This window comes from Loxodonta africana, chromosome 12, assembly GCF_030014295.1.
Source record: "Loxodonta africana isolate mLoxAfr1 chromosome 12, mLoxAfr1.hap2, whole genome shotgun sequence".
Classification (NCBI taxonomy): domain Eukaryota; kingdom Metazoa; phylum Chordata; class Mammalia; order Proboscidea; family Elephantidae; genus Loxodonta; species Loxodonta africana.
Window position 1 is genome coordinate 106,353,111 of NC_087353.1, and position 14,486 is coordinate 106,367,596.

Here is a 14,486-nt window from a genome sequence, read left to right on the forward strand (position 1 = left end):
AAATGCTCCGGAAAAGCCAAGTACAAAAGGACACACAAATGCCAACTGGCTTAGGCCGCCCCAAGCAAGTCTGCGTAAGATGGCGGCAAGGACAGAGAGGTAGAGAAAGCTTGTGTGGACAACACCCTTAAAGAAGGCTGGCCAATAAGGAAGACGAGGGTCAGGGAGGTTAAGGAGAGAGGGCACGGGGTTTATAAAAGGATCCAGGGGCACTGTGGGTGTGTGGGGAAGAGTGGGCACGTTTAGGTGCTGACAGGCAGGCACAGCTGCAGGGCAGACCACAGAAGGGGGCAGACCACTGGGGTTGGCGCCCAGGAGGAGGAGCGCCCCAACCTCAGTGCCAGAAGGTGCTCTAAATGCACGGCTGAGGCACCAAGGCTGTGGAGTCAGACCCCAGCCTGGGGAGGCCTGTGTCGGGCAGGGTCCCAGGAGTGAGCGAGACCACCTCTGAGGTTTCCAATTAACTTGTGTTGCAGGTTCAGCGGGACCGTCCATCCTAGTGAAGGGGCATTATGTCATCAGGTAAATTGAGAAGAATTGCTCAGGTTCCCGAGAACAAACCCGGCTCTCGCTCTTGCTGACCCATCTGGTCTTCACAAATGGCTGTCCCTCTGCCCACCTACTGCTGACTTTAGAGCTTTAATTGAATTCACACAATGTGTACTAGATCTTGCTAGGACAAGGGAGTGTTTTATTTACAACAAAAACAGCTGTAATATAATTCTCTCTCTTCAAAACAGAGAACTCTATAAAATATACAAAGCAATCTCTATGTGTATTTATTCAGGGACATTGGCAGCCGGAAGAGGGGTTGGGGCTAGAAGAAAAGCCAAGGACTAATTCCATTTAAGAGGGGGGCGGGGGGTGGGGGGTGGGACAAGAAACTGCCTTTAAAAAATATCAATTGTCTACTCAGTAGCTACACTCTCCCCTACTCTAGTCTCAAGTATGAAAATGTGAAACAGAAAACAGCCCCTGTGAAAACAAACTTCAGCAGCATCATCGTCACGGAGTCAGAGATGAGGCAACGGTCAGGCTGGGAAATTCCGGCCCCTCTTCCAAGGATGTCCCTGCAACAGAGCTTGCTCGCCCTGGGGCATTCTCTCCCAAAGCCCCCCTAACATGGAAGGCTCTGGCAGCTTCACTTCTCTTGCCTGTCGTTAGCTGAAGGACCTAGGGATCAAACACAGCAGTGAGAAACACAACAAAACTCCTTAGTCCATCGTGATCTGAGGCTGCTGCTAAGCAGCCACAGCCACACCCATGGAGGCAGCAGGCACGAAGCCGGAGCAGCCACGGTGCCAGGGTCGGAAAGCTGCCACCCACTGAAATGGTAGCTTTCAAACTTCAAATCAAGAATACAGGACATGGTCTCAGAGAGTCAGAATAGAAAGGATTCTAGGAAAATACAGAGCAGAACTCAAATTCTTATTAAAAAAAAAAAAAAAGGCCAGACAAATTTGAATAGTAGAGAACAGAGCACCCTCTGAGACTACTGCCCTGAGACATTCCTTAAACCTAGAACCAAGTCTATTTCCTGGGATCACTTTTTAGTGAAAGGGCAGAGTGGCATACAAAATAAAGGATGTTACCTGCAAGATTGGTGCCTATAAAAATGGTGTGGCAGGGGCGTCTGACCCCCTGTAACTCCACGAGGGTGAAGAATCACGATCAACAGCCCAAGGCTGATTCCATGAGGCTGGGGTTACATATGCCTCCACCCTCCAATCTCTTTACCAATGCTGCCACCAACTGTCATGGACTGAACTGTGTCTCCCAAAAATATATGTCAACTTGGCTAGTTCATGATTCCCAGTATTGTGTCATTGTCCATCATTCTGTCATCTGATGTGATTTTCCTATGTGTTGTAAATCCTATCACTATGATGTTAATGAGATGAATTATCAGTAGTTATGTTGATGAGATCTACGAGATTAGACTGTGTTTTACATCAGTCTCTTCTGAAATATAAAAGAGACCCCAGGACCACACGCCACCAAAAAAGAAGCACTGGGGGCAAAGCGCATCCTTTGGACTCGGGGTCCCTGCGCTGAGAAGCTCCTCAACCGGGCAAGATTGACGACCCAGAGCCGACAGAGAGAGAAAGCCTTCCCCTGGAGCTGATGCCCTGAATTCGAACTTCTAGCCTAGTAGACTGTGAAAGAATAAACTTCTCTTTGTTAAAGTCATCCGCTGTGGTATTTCTGTTACAGCAGCACTAGGTAACTAGGATATCAGCCTTCCCTCTCAAGTCACTCTCTACTTCTGTATTGAATTTCATCATTCATTGCAATGGCCACATACAACTCGCAGACCATACTCACAGTTATGGGGTTTATTAGGGAAGTAACAGTTACAATTCAGAATCAGGATAACCTCTTCCCAGCCTTGCCCACAGGCAGGTCTCTCTCTGGCCTGGGTCCAAAGGATGTGCTCCACTCCTGGCTCTTCTTTCTTGATGGTGGTAAGATCCTCTCCTCTCGCCTATGGGATGGCAAAACTGACCAAACCCTTCGTTAGGGTTCCATATGCCTTATTTGCATGGTCCCACTCAATCACTGTGCATGAGTCACAAAGACCATGGCGAGAAGTGCTATTTTAAGTCATTCATTGCATCATAGTGCCCTACTTAAAAACCATCAGTATGAGACCAAAAGTTCAACAATTTTTCAGAAGCAAAGATGAGAAGATAAGAGGCAGGGAAACTAGAGTACTGGAAAGGGAACAACACAATTAAAGAGGATGTTGAAGCATTGTGATAAATGTGATAAATGTAACTACTGTCACTGAACAATTTGCGTGGAAATTGTCAAATGTGAATCTAACTCGCTGTGTAAGTTTCATCAAAAACCCAATTTTATATATATATATATGTATATATATGTATATATATGTACACATATAGAAGGATTCGAAGAGGTTATTTATTTCAGCTTCCTCATTTTTCAGATGAGGTCCCCAAATAAACAAACCATTTCAAGTGCACACAGAGCTTTTCCATTAGCCTTTCTCAACTGTTCCACAAGGAATGACACTTCCTTAACCATAAAAGACATGAAAAACACCCTCATCTACGCTGCTTCTTCTCAGTGGGACACTACAAACCTGTTACAAACACCCCATCTACGCAGGTTCTTCTCGGTGGAATACTACAAACCTGCTACAAACACCCCCATCTACGCAGCTCCTTCTCAGTGGGACACTACAAACCTGTTACAAACACCCCTATCTTCGCAGCTTCTTCTCAGTGGAATACTACAAACCTGTTACAAATACCGGAGCAACTCAGGCCTCTCAGGGTGTCGCTGAGGGAGGTACCTGGACAAACACTTTCACATGTGGCTCTACAGTACAGTTTGGGGGCCCTTCCCATAACTGGCTTTATACCACCAGACAGATAACTGACATGTGTGCTGATGGTGGAGACAGTATGGTAGCTTATCTACAAGTAGACGACCTGGCTTGGTGAACGCATATTTCCAGCTGTGTGATCCTGGGCAAGTCATAGTCCTGGGTTTCATCTATAAAATACGATAACATATACTTCACTGAGGTGTTCTAAGAGCACAAGTGAAAGTTCTCTGAAGGAAGGTAAATAAACAAGAGCTATTAAAAAACCTACGTATAGTTCTGCAGTTATTGCCTGCCCACCACCCCTCCTCCCCAATTTTAACTCCCCAGGAGCCAAACCTGGTACTAGTTTCATGTAAGTGGTTATACACAGAGGGGACTCTCTCTGCATATGCCTTCTCAACACTGGTGTACCTATAGGTGTGACCAGCTTTCTGGCCATGTTATGGGGGCTCTGTAGTAAGAATACCTGCCGCACTCCCTTCTTGCAGAAGTGCAATCTCTGAGGTGAAAAGAACAAACCTGCCCTGTGACATCACTTCTTCTTGGGCAGCAGCAGCAGGTGGGCACAGTGCAGAGGGGGTGGAGAAATCTAGAGCTTTCTCAAGTCAGTCATCTTGCTTCTCATTTAAATCTAGTATTAGTAGTGCTTTTTTGGTGCTATAAATACCGTGGTATTCTGCTGGCTAAGCTATAGTACATGTTAAGCCTTTGTTGACGGGCCTTTACAACAACTTATAGAAAACTATGGCCTCAGTTCTGTGGCTATTCATAAGGTTTTCATCAGCTAATGCTTTTTAGAAGTAGACTGAAATGATGCAGGAAGCATCAAAAGAAGATGGAAAGAACCGTTATACCAAAAAGAATTAGTCGATGTTCAATCATTTCAAGAGGAAGCGTATGATCAGGAACCAATGGTACTGAAGGAAGAAGCCCAACCTGCTCTGAAGGCATTGGCAAAAAACAAGCTTCCAGGAACTGACGGAATATCAATTGAGATGCTTCAACAGATGCAGGGCTAGAGGTGCTCACTCGTCTATGCCAAGAAATATGGAAGACAGCTTCCTGGCCAGCTGACTGGAAAAGATCCACATTTATGCCTATTCCCATATTTATGGCAAAGAATATTGAATATACCACGGACTGCCAAAAGAACAAACAAATCTGTCTTGGAAGAAATGCTCCTTAGAAGCAAGGATGGCAAGACTGCATCTTACATACTTTGGACATGTTGTCAGGAGGGATCAGTCCCTGGAGAAGGCCATCATGCATGGTAGAGTACAGGGTCAGCAGAAAAGAGGAAGACCCTCAGCGAGGTGGACTGACACAGTGGCTGCAACAATGAGCCCAAGCATAACAATGATTGTAAGGAAAGCGCAGGACAGGGCAGTATTCCGTTCTGTTGTGCTACAGGGTCACTATGAGTTGGAACTGACTCAACGGCACCTAACAACAATGGCCCTAGTAGTGGAGCTCTGGTAGCTCACTGGTTAAGAGCTATGGGTGCTAGCCAAAAGGTCGAAAGTACGAATCCACCAGTTGCTCCTTGGAAACCCCATGGGGCAGTTCTACTCTGTCCTCTAGGGTCACTATGAGTTGGAATTGACTTGACGGCAATTGGTTTGGTTTTTTTGGTTTTGATGGCCCTAGTAACCTTGTGGAAACCCTGGTGGCGTAGTGGTTGAGAGCTACGACTGCTAAACAAAAGGTCAGCAGTTCGAATCCACCAGGCGCTCCTAGGAAACCCTATGGAGCAGCTCTACTCTGTCCTATAAGGTTACTATGAGTCAGAATCGACTCAACGGCAACTGGTTCAGTTTTTTTGGTTTTAGCGACCTAGTGAGATTCAGTGGGTGGACACCGAAGCCACCATCCTTATGGAGCTCTTTTTAGTGGGATGAACAGATGAATAAGCAAATAAATATAAATACGTGCTGTGAAGGAAAACGAGCAGAATATGGGGTTGCAGAATGTCATGGGTTGCTATTTAACGTAAAGTTACCAGGAACGACCTCTCTGAGGGGCCATTTAAGCAGAGTGAGCTCTGTGAATGGCCAGGAGGAGAGCTTTCCAGGCTGCTGATGTCAACGCAAAGGCCAAGAGGCAGGCACACGATTGGAACGTCTGAGGAACATCAAGGAAGGCAGTGTGGCTCACGAGGTGAAGACAGGAAATGAGATCAGAACAGTAGCAAGGGGGCAAATTATACAGGCCATGTAGGCCATAAGAAAGACTTTAGATTTTACTCCAAGTGCAATGGGAAGCCATTGGAGGTTCTGTATAAAGAAATGACATTTTTAAAAAGGATCATTCTAGCTGCCTTGTGGAAGACAGACTGCACGGGCATAAGAAGAGAGGCAGGGGGACCACCCTTTAATCTGGGAAGGCTCTATGACTGCTTTGCCCAATAACGAAGGCAGAAGTGATGATACCGTCTGTGCCAGTTTCCTGGTCTGGGCATTAGGAGGCTGGCAGCTTTCACTCTTCTCTTTCGCCACACTGCTCGCTTCCCATTTATCCCTCAACCACAGACTTGAGCTGCCATGTAAGTCCAACTACTCTAAGACCATTACACTGGAGAGGCCACATGTAGCTCCAGTTGATAGTCCTAGCTAAGCCCAGACTTCCCCATCACTGCCAAGGTGCCAAGATGTGGGTGAAGCTGTCCTGACATCCCCAGACTAGCCTATCTGTCAGTTACTGCCAAGTAACCTCAGTTAATACCATGTGGAGCAGAAAAATCACCCAGCTGAGTCCTGTACAAATTTCTACCCTAAGAAAAATGAGATATAATTAAATGTTTGTTGTTTTAAGCCACTAAATTTGGGGGTAGGTTATTACATCTCAAAAGACAAACAGAATGGGGGAAATGAAGTATAATACTGAAGTATAAAAAATGAAGTAAGGTTTTTATGTTATACGAAAAGTAATATAACATTGTTTGATGTTAGACTGTGATAAGTTGCTTATTGTAAATGCTAGAGCAACCAATAAAAAATAAAAACAAGATGGTAAAACTAGGAAACAATAGAAGAAGTAAAATGGAATAGAAAAAATATACTCAATCCACAAAACAACAAGACAAATGTAGACAAATGGAAAACAATGGTAGACTTAAATGTAACCATATCAATACTTACATTAAATATAAACGGCTAAACACTCCAATTAAAAAGGCAGAGATTCTCATATTAGCAAGGGACATACCCGTTACAGGGCAGGCTACAGCCCAGGGCCAAACAAAAAGCATCAAACTACAAGTTGTTTACAGCTTACCCAGGAAATGTCAGTTAACCTGGACAAAAATAATAAACTCTCTGGGATAGAAAACTAGGGCAAAGGTAACCCTCAGGGCTTAGGGGAAAAACCTCTCAAGCAGTTTTTCCAGACAACCAAGAAAAAATGCCACATAAAGGAACTCATTTCACCACATATACCATGAAAACAATAATCACAAAAAACTGGAGTGACTATATTAATACCAAAGTAGATTTTAGGACACTAATATAACTAGAATTAAAGATATTTTATAAAAGGGTCAATTAATCAGGAAGACATAGCAATCTTAAACGTGCATGCACCTAATAATAATAGCACTTCAAAATTCATGAAGGAAAAACTAACAGAATTGAAGGGAGAAACTGGCAAAACCACAATTACAGTTGGAAATTTCAATACTCCTCTCTCAAGAACGCTGAGCACAAACAGACAGAAAATCAGTAAGGATACAGGCAACTTTAACAATTATCAACCACCTTAACCTAACTGACATTTACAAAATGCCATAGCTAACAAATATAGAATATACATTTTTAAGTACCCATAGAAAAATCACCAAGATAGATGACATGTTGGGCCATAAAACAAATCTCAAAAATTAAAAAGGACTGAAATCATACAGATTATGTCCTTTGGAATGAGAAAATCTGGAAAATCTCAAATATTTAGAAATTAAACAACACACTTCTAAGTAACCTATGGGGGAAAAGGAATAAACTACAAGCGAAACAGTCACAGTACAAGGGGGAATGCTCACAATAAATAAAGTAGGAACAGTTTAGTATCTTGAATATTCCAAGACCATACAGATCAATAATAATTCCAACAAATGAACAAATATCCAAGGACATGAAAAGACAAAGAGGACAGAAGTAAAAACAAATAGTAAGCTATCTTACATGGTAAGAGATACGGGTTAACATAGAAGGCTGCCAGGCCACAACCACCTTGCCAATACCTGCTGCTCCCCCAGGACAGCTGTGAGCCAGGCAATGGCACTCCCTCCATGGTTCTCTGAGGAGTCCATTCACACGACCCAAGAGGGCCAGCATTTACATGCCACACGGAATGTGGCAACGGATAGCTGGTCAGCATGGCCAGAGAAGCAGTTTTGACCAAGAGAAAAATGCTATTTTATCTAATTAAGTAAAGAGAGGGTGCCCTTTCCCCCTCCTTCTTCCTACACCAACACACCAAAAGAACTAAACCAAAAAACCACCAGGGCTCCCCAAAAGAACTAGCGCCTAGAAAAGAGAAGAGGGGGCGGAGTAAAGAGCCGAACCTTCCCCTGTTAAACCTCCAGAGCCACAGCCAGGAGGAGAGCAGGAGTATGAGTGGAGTGAAGTTGAAGTTTTAAAAACAACAGGATTGGTCTTAAATATTAGAATGACATGGTCTAAAAACCAGAAGTAACCAGAAAGTCATGAAATTTGTCCAAAATGTTGAGGAACCTGCTACCCAGCAGGAAAGAGGGGTTCAATACAGCACAGCTAGCCGTCATCATTTAAAGAAATGCTGTTGTTTTTTTGTCAGCAAGTCGATTCCAACTCATGGCAACTGCTCCACAGGATTTTCAAGGCTGTGATCTTTCAGAAACAGATCACCAGGCCTGTCTTCTGCAGTGCCTTGGGGTGGGTTTGAACCACAGACCTTTCAGCTAGCAGTTGAGTGCTTAACTGTTTGTGCTACCCAGGGGCTCCCTGAAAGAAATAAAACCTTTCATGTCACACTCCAATGAGTTAAGAATCCTTAATAAACTGGTTACAGAAGCACATTGTTGTTGTTGTTATGTGCCGTCAAGTCAGTTCTGACCAATGGCGACCCTATAGGACAGAGTAGGATGGGCCCATAGGGTTTCCAAGGAGCAGCTGGTAGATTTGAACTGCTGACCTTTTGGTCAGCCAAGCTTTTAATCCCTATACCACCCAGGGTTCCATGCAGAAAGCGTAGAAGCAAATTAAAAAAAAAGGCATTTACTCAAACATGTGGAACAGAAAACCACGTGTACAGAATAGCTGCAACTGTAACAGTTCAGAGGATATCACTGACAGATGTAAATATTAGTTCTAGTAAGATAAAATGAGAGTTTGTATTACAATCGATAAATAGCAAATAAAAACAAGAATAGGCTCTGGCAGCCTGATGTCGTTTCTTTTTATGTACTCTTACACTGGAGTAGAAGAAAACACAACATTCATCTGAGAGTCCTCAAGGAGTATAATTCTTGGGGGCCAGATAGAGAAACATGGGCTTAAAGATACAACAAAGCTGGTCCGTGATCCATTCAAATGCAACCCAGAGAGTGGCACTGGCCCACCGTTAACAGTGCTAGGGACACCTGTGGCATTTCACAGGTGCCCCAAAAGTCTGTTGCTTAACACTTCTATTTACTAGCCAGCGAGGAGCTAGGAGCTAGACAGATTAACATCAAGCTCAGAGAGGTGGTTAATCAGTATCTACAAACATCCCAAACTGGATCCATGTGTCAACTCTAAAGCCTAGAGATAATATAACACCCGGAACTCAAGACAGCCTTAAAATCAATAGATGTACATACATACCCATGTAAACTTTTAAGTTTCATATTAACAGACATTAATGCCCTTCAAAATCAAGTTATAGTACATGCTTCAACATCCATTGAGTCAACAAATATCTGAGCGCCTACTATGTGCCAGCTCTAGGAGCTAGGGATACAACAGTGAATACAAATACAAAAAAAATCTTCACTACTCTGCTGGGGTCACGCAACCAGCATTTGATATGTCCCCTGAGCCTCATACCCACCTCACCCCTCAGAGTCAAGTTTCTTGAAAGTGGCATCCTGGGCTTGTCTGGTCTGCTCACTTTCCACTTATTCCTCAGACCACAGTCATTTGGCTCCTGAGTTGTTCTCACTAATCCTCTTCCTTGCTGTGTGGCACTGATGATAGTGTGGACCAGGGTTCTGTTAATTGAGCTATACAAATCCTAACTACTATACTGTACCCCCGATGTTATAGATTGAATTGTGTCCCCCCCAAAAGGTGCTGTAAATCCTAACCTTAATGCCTGTGATTATAATCCCATTTGGGAATGGGTTGTCTTTGTCAGGTTAATGAGACAGGATTAGTGTAGGGTGTGTCTTGAGTCAATCCTTTTGACATGTAAAACAGATTAAACAAGTAAGGAAGCAAGCAGAGATGCAGGGAGATAAATGCCAAGCCACAGTGAAATGTCCAAGGAATCAGGAAACAGAAGCTGAAGAGACCTTCCCCCCCAGATCTGGAGCCCTAAATTTGAACATCTAGCCTCCTAAACTGTGAATAAATAAATTTGTTTGTTAAAGCCACCCATTTGTGCTATTTCTGTTATAGCAGCACTAAAGAACTAAGACATCCTAGATTATCAGAGCTGACCATTAGCCAACAACAGCATGAGGACCAAATGGAGAAGACCTTCTCAGCACAGGGATCCTGGGTCCAAAGGACACGCTATTCTCCTGGCTTTTGTTTCTTGGTGGTATGAGGTCTCCATGTCTCTCTGCTCACTTTTCTCTTTTATATCTCAAAAGAGATTGATTTAAAACACAACCTAATCTTGTAGATTGAGTCTTGCCTCATTAACATAACTGCTGCTAATCCCACCTCATTAACATCATAGAGGTAGGGTTTACAACACATAGAAAAACCACATCAGATGACAAAACTGTGGACAATTGGGCAATACTGGGAATCATGGACTAGCCAAGCTGACACACATTTTTGTGGGGGGACACAATTTCGTCCATAACAACACTGGAAGTACTAGCCCACACAATTAGGCAGGCTTGGAATAAAACCGATGTCAATCGCGGAAAGACAAAATTACCGTTACTTGTAGATGATGGTCACCTGGCTGGAACATCCAGTGAAACGACTGAAAGACTATCAAAAATTAATTACAAAATTAGAAAGGTGTTTGGTTAAAAAATGGGCAGAAAAAAGGCAATTTACAGAAAAGAACACCTGACTCTCTAAACATGTGAAGAGATGCTTGATCAGGGACATGCTAATTCCAGTAACGAAATCCATTCCAGATGTACCAAACCGTCAAAGATGAGAAAGTTTAACGACAGAAAAGATGGCAAAGCTATGGAACAGAAATCTCTCGGCCACTACCAAAAGGGACATAAATTGGTACAGCTACTTGAAGGATCATTGCGCAATACTTAGCTCAGTAGAAGATACACATACACATAGATTACAACCCAGTGATACAACTTTATATAAATATCATAGAAAACTGAGGCACGTGATAATAACTATGTTATCTATCTACATTATCTAGCTCTGTTAAAAATATTATGATACCCTCATAGGATGGAATGCTATCCCGTCATTTGAAAATATGCGTGCTCAGAAAATACCCAAAATGTATTCTAAAAAATGTATTATAGTACAAAATAAATGATTCTATTTGTGGGGAAGATTACAGATATACCCACGTTCTTGAATATTCACAAAAAATTCCTAGAAGGTACATATGAACCATCAACCATGGTTTTCTCTGGCAAGCAGGCCTGTGGTCTGGGGAAATTTTACTTTCCACCATTAAGAAAAAAAAAAGTCTAAGCATGTAGCAGTTTTATACTTTAAGTACTACCAAGAAAGGTGGCGTGGGGTGGGAAATGATGGTGGGAATAGGGGAACAAGAAAAGCAGAATGGCGATAATTGTCAAAGATAGTGCCTTAGTCATCTCGTGCTGCTGTAACAGAAATATCTCAAGTGCACGGCTTTAATAATGAGAATTTTATTCTCTCACAGTCTAGTAGGCTAGAAGTCCAAACTTAGGGCATCGGCTCCAGGAGAAGGCCTTCTCTCTCTGTAAGTACTGAAGGAAAGTCCTTGTCATCAATCTTTCCTTGGTCTAGCAGCTTCTCAGGTGCAGGGACCCTGGGTCCAAAGGATGCCTTCTGCTCCTGATGCTGCTTTCTTGGTGGCATGAGGTCCTCATATCTCTCTGCTCACTTCTCTTATATCTCAAAAGAGACTGGCTCAAGGCACAATCTAATCTTGTAGCTCGAGTCCTGCCTCATTAACATAACTGCCACTAATCCCATCTCATGAACATCACAGAGGTAGGATTTACAACCACAGGAAAATAACATCAGATGGCAAAATAGGTGTACAATCACACAATACTAGGAATCATGGCCTAGCCAAGTTGACAGATACTTTGGGGGGACACAATTCAGTCCGTGACAGATGGGTAATGTGAATATCACCCATAAGTACTGTGCTCCTACAAAAAAAAAATCACTTATATGACACCAAATGGTCAACAATTACTTTAAAACAGATGAATGGAAATGGAACAACCAGAACAGAAATAAAGAGAATGTTCAAGCATTGTGAAGAATGTAACTAATGTCACCGAACAACTTGTGTAGAAACTGCTGAATGGGAACCTAAACTGCTGTGTAAACCTTCATCAAAAACACGGTAAATGGCAAAGTCCAACACCCATTCATGATAAAAACTCTCAACAAAATAGGAATAGAAGGAAAATTCCTTAACATTATAAAGGACATTTATATAAAGCCAATAGCCAACATCATCCTAAACGGAGAGCAACTGAAAGCATTCCACCTAAGAACAGGAATCAGACAAGGATGTCCTTTATCACTACTCTTATTCGACACTGTGCTCGAGGTCCTAGCCAGAGCTATTAGGCTAGATAAAGAAATAAAGGGCATCCAAACTGGCAAAGTGGTAGTAAAGGTATCTCTGTTTGCAGATGACATGATCTTATACACAGAAAAACCTAAAGAATCCTCAAGAAAACTACTGAAACTAATAGTTTAGCAGAGTATCGGGATACAAGATATACATACAAAAATCAGTTGGATTCCTCTACACCAACAAAGAGAATGTCAAAGAGGAAATCACCAAACCAATACCATTTACAATAGTCCCTGAGAAGATAAAATACTTAGAAATAAATCTAACCAGAGACCTATACAAAGAAAACCATAACATACTACTGCAAGAAACTAAAAGAGACCTACCTAAGTGGAAAAACATACCTTGCTTGTGGTTAGAAAGGCTCAATATTGTAAAAATGTCTATTCTACCCAAAGCAATCTACAGATACAATGCAATCCTGACCCAAATACCAGTGACATTTTTTAATAAGATGGAGAAATAAATCACCAACTTCATATGGAATGGAAAGAGGCCCCAGATAGGTAACGCATTCCTGAAAAAGAACAACAAAGTGGGAGGCCTCCCACTACCTGATTTTAGAACCTATTATACTGCCACAGTAGTCAAAACAGCCTGGTACTGGTACAACAACCGATACATAGACCAATGGAACAGAATTGAGAATCCAGACATAAATTCATCCACATATGAGCAGTTGATATTTGACAAAGGCCCGAAGTCTGTTAAGTGGGGAAAAGACAGTCTCTTTAACAAATGGTGTTGGATATAACTGGATATCCATCTGCAAAAAAAATGAAACAAGACCCATACCTCATGCCATGCACAAAACAATTCAAAATTCATCAAACACCTAAATATAAAATCTAAAACGATAAAGATCATGGAAGAAAAAATAGGGACAATGCTAGGAGCCCTAATATATGGCATAAACAGTATACAAAATGTTACTAACAATGTACAAACACCATAAGAGAAACTAGATAATTGGGAGCTCCTAAAAGTCAAACACCTATGCTCATCCAAAGACTTTACCAAAGGAGTAAAAAGATTACCTGTAGATTGGGAAAAAATTTTTAGCTATGACATTTCCGACCAGCATCTGATCTCTAAAATCTACATGATACTGCAAAAACTCAACAACAAAAAGACAAATAACCCAATTAAAAAATGGGCAGAGGATATATTAACAGGCACTTAACCAAAGAAAACATTCAGGCTCCTAACAGATACATGAGGAAATGCTCACGATCATTAGCCATTAGAGAAATGCAAATCAAAACTACAATGAGATTCCATCTCACTCTAACAAGGCTGGCATTAATCCAAAAAATACAAAATAATAAATTTTGGAGAGGTTGTGGAGAGACTGGAACACTTATACACTGCTGGTGGGAATGTAAAATGGTACAACCACTTTTGAAATCGATTTGGCGCTTCCTTAAGAAGCTAGAAATCGAACTACCATACCCAGCAATTCCACTCCTTGGAATATACCCTAAAGAAATAAGAGCCTTCACATGCACAGATACATGCACCCCCACGTTCACTGCAACACTGTTTACAATAGCAAAAAGATGGAAGCAACCAAGGTGCCCATCGATGGATGAATGGATAAATAAATTTGGTATATTCACACAATGGAGTACTACACAATGACTAAGAACAACAATTAATCTGTGAAACATTTCTTAACATGCAAGAATCTGGAAGGCATTATGCTGAGTGAAATCAGTCAGTTGCAAAAGGACAAATATTGTAAGAGACCACTATTATAAGAACTCTAGAAGAAAATATTCTTTGATGGTTATGAGGGTGGGGAGGGAGGGAGAAGGATATTCACTAACTAGATAGTAGACATAAATTTTTTTAGGTGAAGGGATGGGCAACACACAACACAGGGAGAGTCGGCACAACTGGACTAAACCAAAAGCAAAGAAGTTTCCTGAATACAACCAAATGCTTCAAAGGCCAGAGCAGCAGAGACAGGGGTCTGAGTATCATGATTTCAGGGGACATCTAGGTCAACTGGCATAACAAAATTTATTAAGAAAACATTCTGCATCCCACTTGGGTGAGAGGCGTCTGGGGTCTTAAATGCTAGCAAGCGGCCATCTAAGATGCATAAATTGGTCTCAACCTACCTAGAGCAAAGAAGAATGAAGAACAC

The 14,486-nt window shown here is 42.1% G+C and overlaps 1 protein-coding gene across 1 annotated transcript in view; it reads right to left on the bottom strand.

The window, feature by feature from the left end:
• Positions 1–879: 879 nt before the first annotated feature.
• The window catches only part of FKBP6 (FKBP prolyl isomerase family member 6 (inactive)), a 50,794-nt gene continuing 37,187 nt past the window's right edge, over positions 880–14,486 (bottom strand). The window contains exon 10 of the mRNA XM_064294828.1: positions 880–1,173. Within this exon, the coding sequence (XP_064150898.1) occupies positions 1,161–1,173 (13 nt within the window). The 3' untranslated portion in view covers positions 880–1,160. The remainder of the gene's footprint in view (positions 1,174–14,486) is intronic.